At 37.2% G+C, this 17525-nt stretch overlaps 1 protein-coding gene across 1 annotated transcript in view; it reads left to right on the top strand.

The window, feature by feature from the left end:
- The window catches only part of MOB1B (MOB kinase activator 1B), a 39802-nt gene extending 25157 nt beyond the window's left edge, over positions 1-14645 (top strand). Inside the window, exons 3-6 of the mRNA XM_026717123.2 lie at positions 1764-1857; positions 2997-3130; positions 7598-7761; positions 9712-14645. Coding sequence (XP_026572908.1) covers positions 1764-1857; positions 2997-3130; positions 7598-7761; positions 9712-9789 — 470 coding nt within the window. The 3' untranslated portion in view covers positions 9790-14645. The remainder of the gene's footprint in view (positions 1-1763; positions 1858-2996; positions 3131-7597; positions 7762-9711) is intronic.
- Positions 14646-17525: the final 2880 nt, after the last annotated feature.

Raw genomic sequence — 17525 nt, 5'->3', positions numbered from 1 at the left:
ATCCTAATCCTGTATTAGGCAGGAAAAGCCCTGATTTCAGCAACAATCCAGAACAAATGTAATTTCTAATGTTGGATTTTCCCCCTTACCAGAGAGAGCTCTTGTAGAGTACCATGAAGCTGTTACCATGGCAACTCCATAGAGCTGTACAGTAGAAGCCATTTTAAGGCAGTACGGTAGAAGCTATTTTAAGGCACAACAGGCTGTATCTTAACAAAACACACACCCCGAGGGGTGTTAGTGGTGTCTTACCCCCACAGTATTTGTTTCCAGAGAGTAAATAATCTGTGTACCAAGTTTGGTTGAAATTGCTCGTGGCGTTCCAGAGTTATGCTGGAACACACACACACACACACACAAACACAGCCATTATATATATTATATATATATAAGATTATTATGCAGATTACTAGTCCATGTAAATATGGCTGCTGGGAAAAAAGTGAAAAGGATGGCCAGAGGCACTCCTGTCATTTTATTTTAAAGTAATAGATATTTTTTTAATAGGCGATGACAATGCTATTTAGATTTGAGGGCTGGCCGCACAAGTGCAGAATCTCTTTGGAGAGGCAGATCATTTGGGATATTCAGCTCCTCTTTTCATTTTGATTGAGTTCAGTTGGGCAGAAATAAATAATCTGGATTGCAGGAACTTCCATTCATACACACCTTCCTTGAAGAAAGTGAATGTTTTGCTAAATAAATGATCCGACTGGCAGTAGATTAATGGCAGCGGCATTGAAAGTGTCAGGCTTTGTTTTCCCAGAGAGCCATTGGTTGTAGGACAGATATTTTTGCAGCCAAACTAAAACAAAACAAAAACTACAGAGGTTTGGCTTTTCAAGGCCAATTTACAGATAGAAGTCTGCAAACGACTTGAAAGAGCCAACTCGCAGTGAAAAGAACCACCTTCACGATTGCAGGATAGAATATTATCCTTGTGGTTCTCAAGGACATTGTATTTTCCTAGCTTCTGTACTGTCAGAACGAAAATTGTGTTTTTTTTAAAAAAATAGATACTCTGTTAAGGCATTAATTGATGAAAGCCTCAGTTTTGCACAGTTTTGTAAGCACCAGTTCTGCCGAAAAACAAATGGAAAATTTGCAAGAGCCGAACGAGAGCAAGCCACTCTATATAATGTCAGTAGCTTTCTGCTTGAATGATAGAGGAGGTGGTCGAAAGCATGAAGGATTTCTGGCTCTTTTTAGAAAGGATTTGCTCAACCTCTGCCAATGTGAATTCAATCAGAAATGTGGGCCTTTCGTGTCCAGGTAAAACATTCATTCCAACGGGCTTCATTAATTTGTCACTGGTTTGTTAACTTCTTGAAGAGATGCAGCCGCAACCTGAACTATATGCCAGCAAAAATACACTCTTGGAAAGAGCTGCAGGGCCTGCTTCAAATTGTTTTTAATCCTCCTCTTCTCCTGAAAAAACTTTTCAGAGTACACAACTCGTATAGTTACCAGAAATGGGCCAATGTGAGGGGAAGGAAGTTAATGGACCAGACTGGAATTCTGGAGAAATCTGTTATGGGCACTTTTACTTTAAGTAAATCTAATTTTTGTACCTGCAATTGTGTGAGTCATTCTATCCCGATTCTTGAGACCTTTCTAAAAAACATTGGGCTTATTTCTGACGACCGTTTCTTGTGGACCCTGTGGCCGAAAAAGACACAGAATGTTGTTTGGTTTGCAGAGGAATTTTTCCCCTAATAATTGCTTGCTAAATGGAATGTGTTTTTTCTTTCTTTCTTTGACAGCTGTGGACTTTTTTAACCAGATCAACATGCTTTATGGGACAATTACAGACTTCTGCACAGAGGAGAGCTGTCCAGTGATGTCTGCAGGGCCAAAGTAAGTACATCAGCCATGCTTACAAAATGTTGTTGTTAGTGGAGAAATCGTGTCTGACCCATCATGACCCCCATGGACAGTGTTCCTCCAGGCCTTCCTGTCCTCTACCATCTTCTGGAGTCCATTTAAGTCATGCCTACTGCTTCAGTGACTCCTTCCAGCCACCTCCTTCTCCTTCGTCCTCTTCTTCTATTGCCCTCATCGGGCTCTTCTCCAGGCAGTCCTTCCTTCTCATGAGGTGGCCAAAGTCTTTGAGTTTCCTCTTCAGGATCTGGCCTTCTAAAGAGCAGTCAGGGTGGATCTCCTCTAGGACTGACCGGTTGGATCACCTTGCAGTCCAAGGGACTCGCAGGAGTCTTCCCCAGCACCAGAGTTCAAAGGCCTCCATTCTTTGGCGCTCAGCCTTCCTTATGGTCCAACTTTCACAGTCACACATTGCAACTGGGAAAACTGGAGCCTTGACTCTACGCAGTTTTGTTGGCAGGGAAATGTCTCTGCTTTTTGGTATGCTGGCTTACAAAATAGAGGAACCAAATGTCAGCCTTTTCCCCATTTTATCATTGAACATATACTCTAATCAAGAAAACAAATTGTGCTCTTCATGGTTACCTCTTAAAAGACTGTGAAGCCTGGATTTATTTATTTTTTGTCTTCAAAAGTGATGTGTATGTTGGGCGGGGCTGTTCTATATTTGTGTAGTATATTGTGTAGTCTTCCTGACATTTGCTGGGAGTGGGTGGAATGGAACAAGACACTTTGTGCCAAGAATGGCACCCAGCCTTCTATCTCTTTGAAAAAGCAGCTTATTTTAAAAAGAGAAAAGTCTTATTGGCCATGTTTGGGGGGCACCCAAAATCAAATGCTCATATCCCAGGGCCCCCTTAAAAGCACCATAATGTCAACTGGGTGGGGAACTATGGCCCTTTTATCACTTGTGGACTTCAACTCCCAGAATTCCTGAACCAGCCATGCTTGTGGACTTCAACTCCCAGAATTCCTGAGCCAACCATGGCTGGCTCAGGAATTCTGGGAGTTGAAGTCCACAGGTCATAAAGGAGCCATAGTCCCCCACCCCTGAGGCAAATGGAGATCTATGGTTATTTGAAAAAAAAACCTATTTCACTTTCCTTCCATTCCAGATATGAATATCATTGGGCAGATGGGACAAACATCAAGAAGCCAATCAAGTGCTCGGCACCAAAGTACATCGATTACCTTATGACCTGGGTTCAGGATCAGCTGGACGATGAGACGCTGTTTCCATCCAAAATAGGTAACTCTGAAATGTGCGCTTTGGCACTATGCCAACTTAAAAATGGAATGGCCGTTTATGTTATTTCTGAAAGTACGGAAGGAAACAGAGCACCAGGCACACACACAAAAATATAAACTTCTGAAGAATACAGAATAATAGACGGGAGTCCACTCAGGCAGGAAACCCTACACCATTTCAGATGAATAGTTATCCAGTCTCTTCTTAAAAGTCTCCAGTGTTGGAGCATCCACAACTTCTGGAGGCAAGTTGTTCCATTGGTTAATTGTTCTCGCTGTCAGGAAATTTCTCCTTAGTTCTACGTTGCTTCTCTCCTTGATTAGTTTCCATCCGTTGCTTCTTGTCCCCCTTTTCTGTGTGGCAACCCCTTAGATATTAAGAGTGCCACAAAAAATATATTTAATACTGATTACAATTGGGCAGTTTACAGAAAGCCAATTTTAGCATGACATCAGAAAGATTCCAGGCGAGGTCGAAAACACATATAATTGTTTAGCAGTCTTTATTTAAAACCAGTAGATAATTTTGGAATAGATCATGTTTTTAATCCTTTCCCTTTAACATTTAATGATCTTTTAAAAGGACATTATGGATGCAAAAAGAAAAAAGGTACATTCTACCGCATGTGGTGGTCCTGCCCGGAGACCCAAAAATATTGGTTAAAAATTAAGCAATGGTTGCAAGAGATTATTAATGAACCAATAGAACTAGAACCAGAGCTATTTTTATTGGAGATATTCAAAAAGAAATACGGGAAAAATATTAAATATATAGCATTACATATTAGCGGACCTCGCCCGAGCGCGAGACAAACGCTGAAGAAAAAGAAGAAGAAGAAGAAGAAGCATTACATATTGTAACTGCAGCCAGAATTGCTTACGTCCAGTGCTGGAAACATACATGTATACCACCAGATGAATTGATCGTGCAAAAAATAATGGCTTGCGCTGAGATGGATAAATTAACTGATGTTACAAGATAAAGAGGAGACCGAATATTATAAGACTTGGGAAAAATTGTATGACTGGATTGAGCAAAGATAGATAAACGGATGATGAAAAAATTTATGATAAGCAACATATAAACTAATGTTTACATTCGCATAAATTGTATATATTTGTAAATAATCCACAAAATAGTAGTATAAGACGAATGCCACAAACTGTTGAAGTTAAGATATTTGTATTCTTTGTTTTGTTTATTTTTTTTTAAGTTATAAAAGACTAATAAAGTTTATTTAAAAAAATAAAAATAAAAGGACATTATGGGGAAAAGAAAAATAACACCACAGATGAGCTCTACAAAAAAAATGACTCCTGGTGTTCCTTGCTTCATGACCGTAATTGAGATCAGAAGTTCTGTCACCAAGCAAAGCGATCATAAAAGGCGATGTCATGTGACCACACTGCCTAGTGATGGCAGGTCCACCAGCCCCGTTAACCATCATTAAGTGGTTCACCCTGGGTCGTTATGGCCACATCACCCCGACTACTGGTTTCCTGCCAGCTTCCCCATTGACCTTGCTCAAGGGAAGCCTGCAGGGAAGGTCACAAATGGCAATCACATGATTGTTGAACGGTTGCTGAAAGCCCAGGTCGTAATTACATGACCACTGAGATGTTGCTATGGCCAGAATTTTGAGGGCAGGTTATAAGTCCCTCTCGTTCAAAACTGCTGCGGGTTCAAACAGTTGCTGAATGAGTAGTCGTTGGGTGAGGTGAAGGTCACCTATAGATGAAATTTCAAGTTTGTTCCTGAATGCATGTGTCATATTGGCTGGGGAAAACCCGACCCTGAAGGACCCGAGGTTTTCCCCACCCAAATCAAAACCCAAAGTTCTTGTCCCTAGGACACACGTCCATTTATCCATCACATGGTCCAATCAGGTCACAGTCTCCAGCTGGCTTTTGTCCACGCCTCTCCAACACCTGGTGAGGATGTTCTTGGCTCACACAGGAAATAATATTATTTTGGCTACACATCCCCCAACTATCTGTCTTCCCCCCCCCCTCCCGTTCCCACAGCTGCAACCCGTCTGGCTGTGGCAGCCCTGAAGATGCTCCCAAAATGGCTTCATGGCTGACAGGCTGCTCATTATTTCCTTAAGCTCTTTTGTCTTTTCAAAGCAATGTGAGATGCTTCTCTGCTACAAGGAAATACTTACCCTCCCTAAAATATTTTTTTTACTCCATCTTTTTATAGAAGTTGCTAAAAATGTATTGGTGTTTGTCCATTTCTGACTAACTTGGCAATCATACCGTTGGCTAATTGTATAGCAGTCAGTTGGCTAATTGTATAGCAGTCAAAAATAATAATAATTCTTTTGCTCTTTTTGCTTTTATTAACAAATTCACACATCTATAATTATGAGTCCCAAACTGAATTCTTCTAAAATTAGAGACTAGAGGATCTAGATTCTGTAAAATGGGGTTTTATCTATAGTAGGAATATCTTGAAGATGGGTTCCTTGCTAAATAAAATAAAAAATAAAAATCACTTGAAAGGCAACATCTGTCTTTAAAATAGATATATCCTGTTTTTATTTTATTAGTTTTTATTATTTTATTTTATTTATTCCCAATTCCAGATGATTCTAGGCAGAAAGCAACACACACACACACACATTCATAAAATCCAAAAATTAATTTTGCAGGATGCCTTTGGGCTACTGGGTTATGCCACTGTTCATGCCAGTCTCACATTTTGATTGACTGATTATGTGCCAACATATCAGTGTTGAATCTTAGCAACCACATACTGTAGATAGGTTTTCTCCACGAAAACCTTCCATGGACAAGGGTTTCTCCCCAAAATGGCTTGCAATATATCAGTGAAGACTCAGTCATCCAGGCCAAAGGTATCTAAAAGTTCAATCATGGCAACTGGACCAATCTTTGTTAATCTATTAATCTCATCCAAGCAACTTTGAGTGCCTTCAAGAGTTCCCAGGGATCGAAGAAATATGGCAAAAAAACCTCTCTATGACAAAATCAGTTGCCTACAAGGAAAACCTATATAAGATGCTGTACAGATGGCATGTAGCACCCTCCAGACTCACTAAAAACTTTCCCAAATTAAACCCGAGCTGCTGGAAATGCAAGTGAACACAAGGTACCTTCTTCCACATCTGGTGGTTATGCCCACAAATTAAAAAATATTGGACTAAGATAAAAACATGGATAGAGGAAATTACCCACTGTAGGTTGGAGTGGAAGCCGGAATTATTTCTCCTGGGAACCATTAAAGGAAAATATCCCCCTAAAATTAGATACTTGATTATACATATACTAATGGCAGCACAAATTGCGTTGGTGCAGCCTTGGAAGATGTCCACCACACCATCAAACAACATTATAATCCACAAAATCTTAGAATGTGCAGAGATGGATAGGCTCATGTTGAAATTAAAGGATAAGTATTATTTAATACGGAACAGAATATTATTTGGAACATTTGGTACCAATGGTTAGACAGTAAAGTATAATAAAGAAAGGTTACAAAAGGAATTTAAAAAGGGGGAATAAAATTGGAATATTAGCAAACAGACAGGATGAGGGAGAAGCTATAGAAATTGAGGAACTGTTAGAAAAAAAGTGAGATTTAGATAGACATTCAGAGTAGGATCTACAATTACATAGATATAAGGTAGAAACATACAGGAATATGTAATAATAAATGATAAAATTTGTGTTCCCTCCTCCCATATTTACGGAATATTAAACTATAGCACATAGTCTATAAATACTCTTGACGTTTGTTTTATATATATATATATATATATATATATATATATATATATATATATATATATATATACATACATGTATTAAGTGTTAATATGACAGTCTTGTTTCTCATTTGTTTTTGTTTCTTTTCCTTTTCCTTTCTTCCCTTTTTACTTGAATTAGTGACCTATAAAGATGATATAGCTTTGTTTATTAACATTAAGAACTGTGAATTAATATAGTTAATATGGAAAGAAAACCTGTCAAATTCTAAGTTGAAAGTTGTTGATATAATTTCTATTCTAGAAACCTTTGTAAAGCTTTTTAACATTTTGTTTTTTGTAAACTTTTTAATATTTTGAACTTTAATGAAGTTTTTTTTTTTAAAAAGAAAAAGAGTTTCCAGGGATCTATGCTGAGAGTTATTACCTCAGCGTACCAGGTTAGAGAAGACCTTGTCCATTTCATTCAGTTTGGACACTTAAATAAATTTTCTGGATAGTTTAAATATTTTTTTCTAGGACAATCCTGCATTTGGATATAAATTTGCTGGGTCGTTGAAATATTTTTGGTGGGACAATCCTGCATTTGGATATAAATTTGCTAGATAGTTGAAATACTTTTTTTTTTCTGGGACAATCCTGTATTTGGATAGTGCTTTTCCGGTGAACCCGGCCCTCGTATTCTTGTAAAGGGGGTAACTGGTAGAATCGGAATGATTTACATTTTGCTTGGTTTCTAGGCGTTCCTTTCCCAAAGAATTTCATGTCTGTAGCTAAGACCATCTTGAAGCGTCTCTTCAGAGTTTATGCTCACATATATCACCAGCACTTTGATCCGGTTATCCAGCTTCAAGAAGAAGCACATCTCAACACGTCCTTCAAGCACTTTATCTTTTTTGTTCAGGTAAACAAATACAGCGATCAGTGGCTCTGGTTTAATTCTGTACATACAAAATGATCCTTGTAGCTTTCAGCCATTTTAAGTGGGGGGAAACTCTTGGATTTTTCAGTAACTTAACTTAAAAACTGTTTACCAGAATCTTGACTTTGATGCTGTGCCACACTTGCATCACTTTAATTATTTAAATTCTGTGCCGCAGAATTGGGCACTTCTAAAAAATGCAGATATGTATATGCATAAAAGTAATGAAAGCAGGAAGTAACAATGCTGCTGTAATTTCAATCGTATTTCATCAACTACGAGATGAGAATTGAATGTGCAGTTCCACAGCAGAAGTTGAAATGTTTTAGGATTTGACATATGGAAACATCCATCTTGTGGATACAAAATGTTTTGTTAGTGTAACATCAAACCGAGAATGTATCTAAATACCAGATGCTCCCCATATTGTAAAGTATAATGTAATACAATGATGTCATGTTGATAGTTTACAATTGCAGATTTCTGCTTATAGTAGCAGGATGGATTAGATTTAAAACATTACTTAGAAAACTCAGTTTAATTATTAAAATTATAATTAATGGTTTTAGGAATATTCTGTAGTACCTTTTCATTAGTTTTTTTTTGCCCCTTTCGTACTGATATTTATAGCATGCATTTTAATTCCGCTGTTTCATTTATCACCACTGTTCCCCTGCAGATCTTTGAAATATTAAAACTGCATTTATTCAGAACGTGGAACATTTTCTTCTCAAAATTCATCAACAGTTGTTCTATCATTATCATTCAGTGCAGTGTAATGTGCAACTATCACAACTAATGGATTTCTATTTTCATGCACAGTGACAACAGACTAAATTACATCTATTTATTTTTTTCTAACATATACTTTAGCTCTTTCATTTGTAATTTAAAAACTATACCTTGACTTTTCTGCATATAACTTCCTTCCCCTAAGGTCAAACCACCTCATTCAGAGTTATACATCCTTCTCTTTTCCCTTCACAGACACACGGCATATCTATTTTTCTTGTAATTTGTAAATTTGTACAGCTTACTGTTTATAGGTCTTATATTCCCAAGCACAGTCATTTCAGTGCTGTCCTTGTCACCATAATGGGGTCATGGACAGTGGCCTCTGCTGCCCATCATGCTTGGACAATTGAGACTTTCACTTAACTCTTTTTTAGATAGATAGATAGATAGATAGATAGATAGATAGATAGATAGATAGATAGATAGATAGATAACCTTTATTGTCACTTTTTTCTGTGAACACACTGGCAAACATTAAAGAATGAAATTTTGATGCCCGCTGTCAAAAGGAAAATAAATATATACCCATTCCCGTACCCATACATGCATGTGTGTGTGTGTGTGTCCTAAGAGGTGGAGCTCTCGCCTCACAATCAGGAGGCTGTGAGTTCGATCCTAGGTAGAGGCAGATATTTCTCTCTGGGCACACTGAGAATATATCTGCTGAAAAAAACTCTGCATTGGTGACAGGAAGGGCATCCGGCCAATAACCACTCGGCTCCATTCAGTTGCCCCAATTCCACCCCACAAGGGATTATGGGGCCATTAAAAGAAGATGATGATGGTGGTGGTGTGCGTATGCATATGTGTGTATGTACGTGTGTGTGTATGTGTATGCACACACACATACACATCCTATATACAACCAACATACATTTTATACACATGCCCACACTCACACGCACATTATAAATATACACATCACACCTATGCATGCTCATGTATCCCCAGTAGGTAATTTCTGGCTTGCTGTGAATGCCTCTAGAGATGGATAAAGTATATTCCTGAGAAGCAGGACTTTCTGACTTTTTCTCCCTAATCTCTCCCATAAACTGATTTTTGCTTCCAGTGATTTAATACCAGTAGTTTCCCTTAAGCATCCCACTGAGACTTTGATTTTGTTTCTACTTCCCACAGGAATTTAACCTTATAGACAGAAGAGAACTTGCTCCGCTCCAAGAACTGATTGAAAAACTCACTTCCAAGGACAGATAAGCGAAAATGAAAATGGTGGAGATCCCGTTTGTTTTCTTTAAGCAGGCATGTGGGGTTTTAGGGATTTGGGCTGAAATTCTCTACGCACTTAAAGTTCCACGGGACTTAACTCCCGAGTAAGTGTGTGGAGGAGGTTTGCAACCTTACGTTCGTTTGTTTTAGAAAGGAAAGGAAGCTTCTGTTTTAATTCAGGCAACCTAGATCCATTCTCTGTGCTTTTTATTAGTGAAACCTCTTTCACTTAGTGAGATATACAGTACACACACACACAGTAAATGGTTTTCTGTTCTTGTTCATTGTTATTGTTGATTTTTAGCAGATTGTTGTGTGTTAATAAAGGAAAATGACATGCTTGTTGGGAAATGTGACACTGCTAGTTGGAAAGTGCAGGATTGCCAGTCGTATATCATTCTCAGAAGGTCCTTAAAAGAGACTTAATCTTCTCTAAGTGCCTTGGTAGATTCTCTTCTGAGGTACAAAGCACATACAAAGAACATTGCTGGAAACAGAAAACACAAATAGCTACCCAGGACATTTATTAATACTTCTTATATGTAATTTAATATGTGCAAACCTTTTCTAAAAGCCATAACGTCTGTCAGTGATCTCCAATTTTTAAGAGAAAGCAATGACTTTAGAAGTGAACATAAGTTAGGGAAAAGAAGTCAGCAAGTAGCTCACTTTATTTTTATTAATAACATACTGAGCTACCCATCTGATACATCTTTGATATCGTAAGGGCCAAGAATAATTTTGGGCACACCGCTTTTCACAATTTACATTCTGCCAAGATTTTATCTCATTTTGATCTGAAAGTAGGATTATTTTTTTCTCAATCTGTACTTTATCAAACTGAACCTTAAACTTTCCTGTCCTTTAAATCAAGAGTCCTGCAGTGGCTTCAAGTCGAAATAAAAGGGAAATAGTTTCTATGGAATAATAATATTAATAAGGAAATATTTATAAATCTACCATAGCAATTTTAAAAATGGGGATAAAACAGCCCTAGTCTTTCAACTTTTAATAAGAGAAATTGTCTCAGTCTACTTAACATAGAGTATACTTACCATTTCATTCATGCCTTCTAAATCCATAGCCCCTTTATAAAATCTCAGCTGTACAAGAATGCTGTAAAGGAAAGCATTTATCTCTGCAACATGATACAGTGATATTTTGGGATTTTTTAGTGGGTGGGCAATTAAAATAACTTACTGTAATTGGAGGCACACTAATTTTGATTAAAAATTTGCAAAGTTGTTTTGCTTATTTTCCTCTCTTTTATCATAAAATATTTAGAATTTGGGATAATCCCTGCTGAGAAATTCAAAAACAAGAAGCCTATTTCTAATTTTGTGACCTAGGATCATAAGTTATTGTTCTAAATGTCAGGGCAGCTGAAACTCACCAGTGGTTTGAGCATTAAATCCAAAATGTTCCCATTTGTAAAAAAATTTCGGGAACATCATACTTTTGTCTGCTTTGCCACAGTTTCAATGGACTGAGTGATACCAATTACTCTATATATCCTTAAATCCTAATCTTGAAGTTCACTTCCCAGATTATTATTGGGATTAGCTACACATCACATGAACATGTGCTGTGGATCCATATAAGAATATTTAAAGCCCATTAAGAATATTTAAAGCTCATTAAGAATACCTTAAAGTCTAATAAAGTCTAATATATACAACAATTTCACATAGAATGTTTTTATTGCATCTCTTCCGGATACTTTTAAGAACTGAAATAAAAAAATGCATACAGGATGTTCTTTACCCGAGAAGTAGATAATTAAAATTAGTCATATGAGAAAAAACAAAACAAATTACTATGCTTACACAATCCAGCTATACTCTTGATCCTTATAACCTGATAGCCTTTAATAACAATAGTTCTTCCTATGGATTTACTAAAAAAATGGAGTATGCTAACCAAAATCTTGGAAATGTTTCATAATGAGATTTGATCCTGGTGTTCGTAACACATTTTGTCAATATTTGATTTTAGAAGTCAGATTCCCAGTCCTGGTTTCTGAATCTCAAATTTGAAAGTTTAAATTGCTAATTGAAAAGATTTTTTGTTCACAGTTGGAATGTTGAAAAGAGTTTAGAGCTATGAGCCATTTTAAATACCTCCCATCTCCCATCTAGCGATTTTAAGATATCTGTTAAAAGACAAGAAAAATGATTAAGTATCCTCTCAACATTTTTGGATCTTGAAATATGTAAGACTTCAGAATAATGTTTAGTTACCGTAGAATATAAATTGGCCATAATAATTATCTCCCATCATTTTAGTCTTTAAATTTAAGGGACTCCTTGGAAACAATGACAAGAAATGAGGACTCCATTCATTGCTAATTTCCTTCTTGGATGATAAACACTTGGAGATCATTGACTAAGAGTGCTGTTGGGTTAACTCTTCTTATTGCATTGAAGATTGAAGCATTGACAATATTAAGACCACGATTATTCTGAACTTGATCAGCACTATAGAAGCTTTTAGTGGGATTGCTCCGGCAGTCTTGAAAATTCTTTATTGTTTAAAAGTGTACAGAGAAAGCTTCCTTGGTCTTTCAGTTGAATACAGGCATTGAAAATTGAACACTGTGGTTATTATTTAAAAAAAAGTCACAGCCTGGAATCTAGCCTTTTCATTTAAAAGGACACCATGGTAGAAATCATATATACCTTTTTGATACCAAACATTAGACAGGCACTTATTTTTCCTCCCCTTATGACCAGGCGTTAACAAACACTGTGTTCCTTCCATGAAGAAGGAATAGCCTTAAAATGTCAGAACTGGCTTCATTTTCTGTATCACCTGACAGTGTTCTCTCTTGTCTTGGTTACCCACCCGCACAGGTAACCTACCTTAATTAGATGAGGCTGACCAAGCCGGATGGACATAACTATAGATCCAAGTTCCTTAAAACCAGCTGTGTTGTGTTTTCTTGAGCCAGTGAGAGTGATTTAATCCAGAGGATTGACATTGGTGGGGAAAAAAGTTTTATCATCCTGGCCCTCAAAATTACAAGCCTACTTCACACATCTGTGTCAGGGATTGTGCTAATTGTGCAAGGATAAAAGTATCCTGCTTTTTGTCCACTAGTAGTAAGGTGGGCTTTAAAGAGATAACCTTTAAAAGGAAAATTCCCCCTTTTCAACCGCTTGCCAACATTTCTTTAACAGCTTACTATGCAAGAGTGAATTTTGAATATTCACTGGTAATCTTGTAGAACCAGAGGCTCCATTACGAATTCAGAATTGACACCGTTCTCTCAAACTTATCCCATAGGCAAAAAGTCAATGCTGCTATAGACTGGACTTTTTTTTTTTTAAATTCCCATGACTGAAAGCCTTTTCTTAGATTTCCATATAAAGATTATTTTTCTGAGGGGGGAGGGAAGTGTGTGTGTGTGTGTGTTGATTTATTTGAAAAGTAATTTTAAGACATATATTCTTTTCCCCAAATACTAAAGTGTAAGTGAAATGCCAGAATTCCTATTTTAAAATTGTAATATGAAGTTGAACCTGTCAGTTTTTCAGCTACAATGCTCTCATATTGCTTAATTCATTTTACGCAGGGAAGGTGGGGTGGATAAATTTCATTTCCTAATAGGCAAAAACTATTTGGGTTTTCCTAAACTGCATTTCTAGAACCACTAGTCACGTTAGAGGTATATTTCCATTTATGTCTATTGCACATGTGTTTCCTTTTTAAAACATAAATTCACTCCTGCGGTAGCAGAATAACTCCAATTTTAAGATGCTTTATTTGCTTATTTTCTTTCCCAAGAGCACTGTCCTTTCAATAGTTTTTTCATAGATTAATGTATTTTTAGGGAAAATTAATTTTTTATAGCCACTAAACTGTACTCATTATTTTTGTACACTTATTACTAGGTTATTTGGAACACAAATCTTTTGAAATGTCATTTGGTTCCATTTTTGAATTTACTCACTGATGTCGTGTTGCTAAATATTATCATGAGAATCAATGCATTTGAATATGTAGTGGGGTGGGGAAACAGATTTGAGAAGAAACTATTTCTGGTCCTTTCGGTATCTAGATAGATCTACCAAGGGTCCTTCTTCATGCAGCATATTAGAAAAATATAGGAGCAATCTTTTTTCTGTGCTCTCTTGGTGAAGAGTAGAGAAAGATCCCAGGGAAACTGGCTATTCCTTTAGTATAGCCTTCCAAATGGATCTATTGTGGCAATTACTTCCTTTCCTATTGAGAGAATCTATAACCAGCAGAATCAACCTGAAGCAACTCAACTCAAAATTTGAACACGTTTCTGGAGATGCGGAAAGTTTTTGGTTAACCTTCCAAGTTTCCACCGAGGAAACACAAAATCTGGAAGCTTTGGAAAAGCCATTTGATTCAGCTGATGAAATTAAGGGAGATCCTGTGTGCTAGAATTTATGCTGCATTAGGGATAGAAAGTTGACCTTCCTCAGTGATACCCTCTCTATTAAAAGAAAAAGGTAGCTGCTTATTAGAGAGGAAAAGGTAATAGTCAATGCTGGACACACACAAAAAAAAATCATTTAAAAATAAAAAATGCAACGTAATCTGTACTGTAAGCAAACTGTGCCAATATATTACTTCAGTTAAATCACTTAAATCAGTACCTGTTCTATCTGAAAAATGGCTTTTTAATGAAAAAAAAATGATTAAAAAGTTCGATGTCTGAAATTCTGCAACACATATATTGGAAAAGATGTAAATAATGTATACATATTGTTGTAAGTGATGGGATAAAAAAAAACTATATAAATTCTAGGCTTTTTCAGTAAGGAAAATGGATGCTGTTTATAAGAAGAAAAATAAATAGCTATGTTTGACATGACTGTTTTTTTTTCCCCTTCTCATACTTATAGTTTTAAATAGATGAGATTCATATGTATCTGTACATTGTGCACACCTGATCATTCCTCGATAGATGTGCCCTGCGATCACCTCTCATGGATTTGTTAACTGTACTGCAAGCAAGACGAAATGGCAATAAAACAAACCCATATCTATCCAGTTCCTTCACTCAAGTTACCAAAAGATTGATGTATAAATGGTAGAACAACTGGAAAGGAGATTGTGTGGTTGTTTTTGCCTAGACATAACAGACCCGTAATGAACCTCATTCATTTTGGATAATGATTGGATTCTTTTTATTCAGTATACACGGAATCAGAGGTGGTATTCAGCAGGTTCTGACCCGTTCTGGAGAACCGGTAGTGGAAATTTTGAGTAGTTCAGAGAACTGGCCAATCCCACCTCTGACTGGCCCCGCTCCCATCTCTTCTCTGCCTCCTGAGTCACAGCTGACTGGCTGGCTCTTCTTTTGTTGCCCTGCACAGGAGAACGGAGCTGGAAAGCAGGTTAGTGGGGAGGGAATGGGGATTTTACAGTATCCTTCCCCTGCCACACCCATCAAGCCACACCACGCTCACCAAGCCAAGCCCACAGAACTGGTAGTAAAAAAAATTGAATCCCACCGCTGCACGGAATACTTTCGCTTTTGATTTGGAACCAGATTCCAATAACATTTAGAATGAAAGTTTGGGTAGCATTCCTCACCATCTTTCCATGATGATGATGGTGATGATTCTTGCCCCAGCTAGTTCTACCTGGATCAAACAGCCCCATTTTGTTCCATATAGGAATCAACACTTTCAGGGTTGAGCCTGGACCCCTGCAGATTCAAGGCATTTTACAGATTTCTAGTATGTTTGTGGGTGTGTTTTCATGCCTGGGAAGATGGATGAAGAGTTGAATGCATGCCTACATTAAAGAACCCTAAACCTTCCCCAAATCATTTGCTAAGGGACACACACACACACACACCTGTTAATTACAGGTAGTCCTCAACTTAATTCATTTGGTGATTGTTTGAATTACAATTGCACTGAAATAAATGAATTGTGACCATTTTTCACACTTATGACTCTTGCAGCATCCCCATTGACACGTAATCAAAATTTGGACATATGGCAGCTGCTTTATATTTATGACAGTTGCCCAGGGTTATGTGATATCACCTTTGCAATGGGGAAGGCAGATTCATTTAACAACTGTATCACTAACTTAACAACTGTAGTGATTTGCTTAATAATTATGGCAAGAAAAGTTGTAACATGGGGCAAATCTCACTTAATGACTGTCTTGCTTAGCAATGGAATTTTTGGGCTCAATTGAGATTTTTAGTTGAGAACCACTTTCATGTGTAATCATCATGGTGAATTTCACAGAGCGAAGCATGCCTACCTTATCGTTCAGATAAAAATATTGGTTCATCTCATTTTAGGGAAAAATATATTATATCCTACTTACCACACCTTTCCACTTAATCCTCTCTTCATCCAAGTTGCAGTTTCCATATTGATTTTATTTTTAGCCTGCCTTTATTACTTTATAAATTCCTTAGTCAGGACAAGATGGACTCCTAGATTATTATGATTGGTTGCACAGTCAGCCAAATTAGATTTGCCATTTTTGTCCATCTCTTGAGATTGAGAAGGATCTAGGATAGGTAGGTATCGATATTTCTCAACACATGCTGGCTGGGGAATTCTGAGAGTTGATGTCCACCCATCTTAAAGTTGCCACAGTTGAGAAACCCTGGAGGTATTGTTGTTTGATAAAATCAAAGGTATCATTGCAGAATTTCCTCCACTATTCTAGTCTGTGGCTTTAAGATAAATACTGTTTAGCAAGATAGAGGAGGTATCTGCCACATATACTACACCCCCCACCAGTGATATCACCAATAATGACCAGTTTGGAACCATGATGATGTTGGCTAGGAGACAAACTCAACTCAAGCTCAATTTCTCTGCAACATTCTCATGCTGAAGAAGTCCAACATCTCACTCCCCGAGACAGAAATTTTCAACCTTGGCACCTTTCGGGAATTTTGAAGTCCATATATCTTAAAATTGCCCTGGGAAATCTATGAATTTATTGACACCAGTTTGTCCATGGACATGGCAGAAACAAAAAAAACACACTTTATATGCAGTTTCTCCTTCGCAGTGGATGCAAAGTGTTTTTTTAAATAAATTTTATTAATTTTCTATTCATTACATTCCTTAGTGCTTAATAAACATCATATTGTCTGGGTATTTAATTTGCTTAACAATATAAATGCCATTCTTACTCACTACCCCTTTTTTTCCAACCTCTGGTAAAATAAATTCCAAGTTTGATAATATTCTGTGTTGTCTTTCTGTTTGATTTTTAATGTAAGCCTGTCCATTTCTGCACAGTCTAGTATCTTCTTAATTATCTCTTCATCTTGAGGTGTTTCTTCATCTTTCCAATATTGTGCAACGATAATCCTCGCTTTCATTAAGACAGTAATACCAAATACATACTTATCAATTTTTTCTGATATAACCCCTAATATGAACAGTTCAGGTTTAAAATCTACATGTTGTTTCCCTTTTATCTTTTTCTAGCCATTTATGTATTTTGCCCGTTTTTTTTTTTTAGCACAAGTCCACCACATCTGATAAAATATTGCCCGTCTTTTGATTACATAGACGCAAAGCTAACTAGACAGAATAATGATTTGAAGAAAAAAAAAAGAACAACTCCCCCTTCTAGGGGGGAATTAATTTTGTCCGGGATGGAAAGGGTGCCTGCATCCAAGCAACCGCATCACAACTGAGCAATCGATGCGCTCGGAGCTCCCACTGCCTCTCTTTCCGGCTGAATCCGTTTTTCGGTCT

This window comes from Pseudonaja textilis, chromosome 6 (genome assembly GCF_049901715.1).
Source record: "Pseudonaja textilis isolate UNSWEBS1 chromosome 6, rPseTex1.2, whole genome shotgun sequence".
Lineage (NCBI taxonomy): Eukaryota > Metazoa > Chordata > Lepidosauria > Squamata > Elapidae > Pseudonaja > Pseudonaja textilis.
This window is presented reverse-complemented; position numbering and strand designations above follow the sequence as displayed.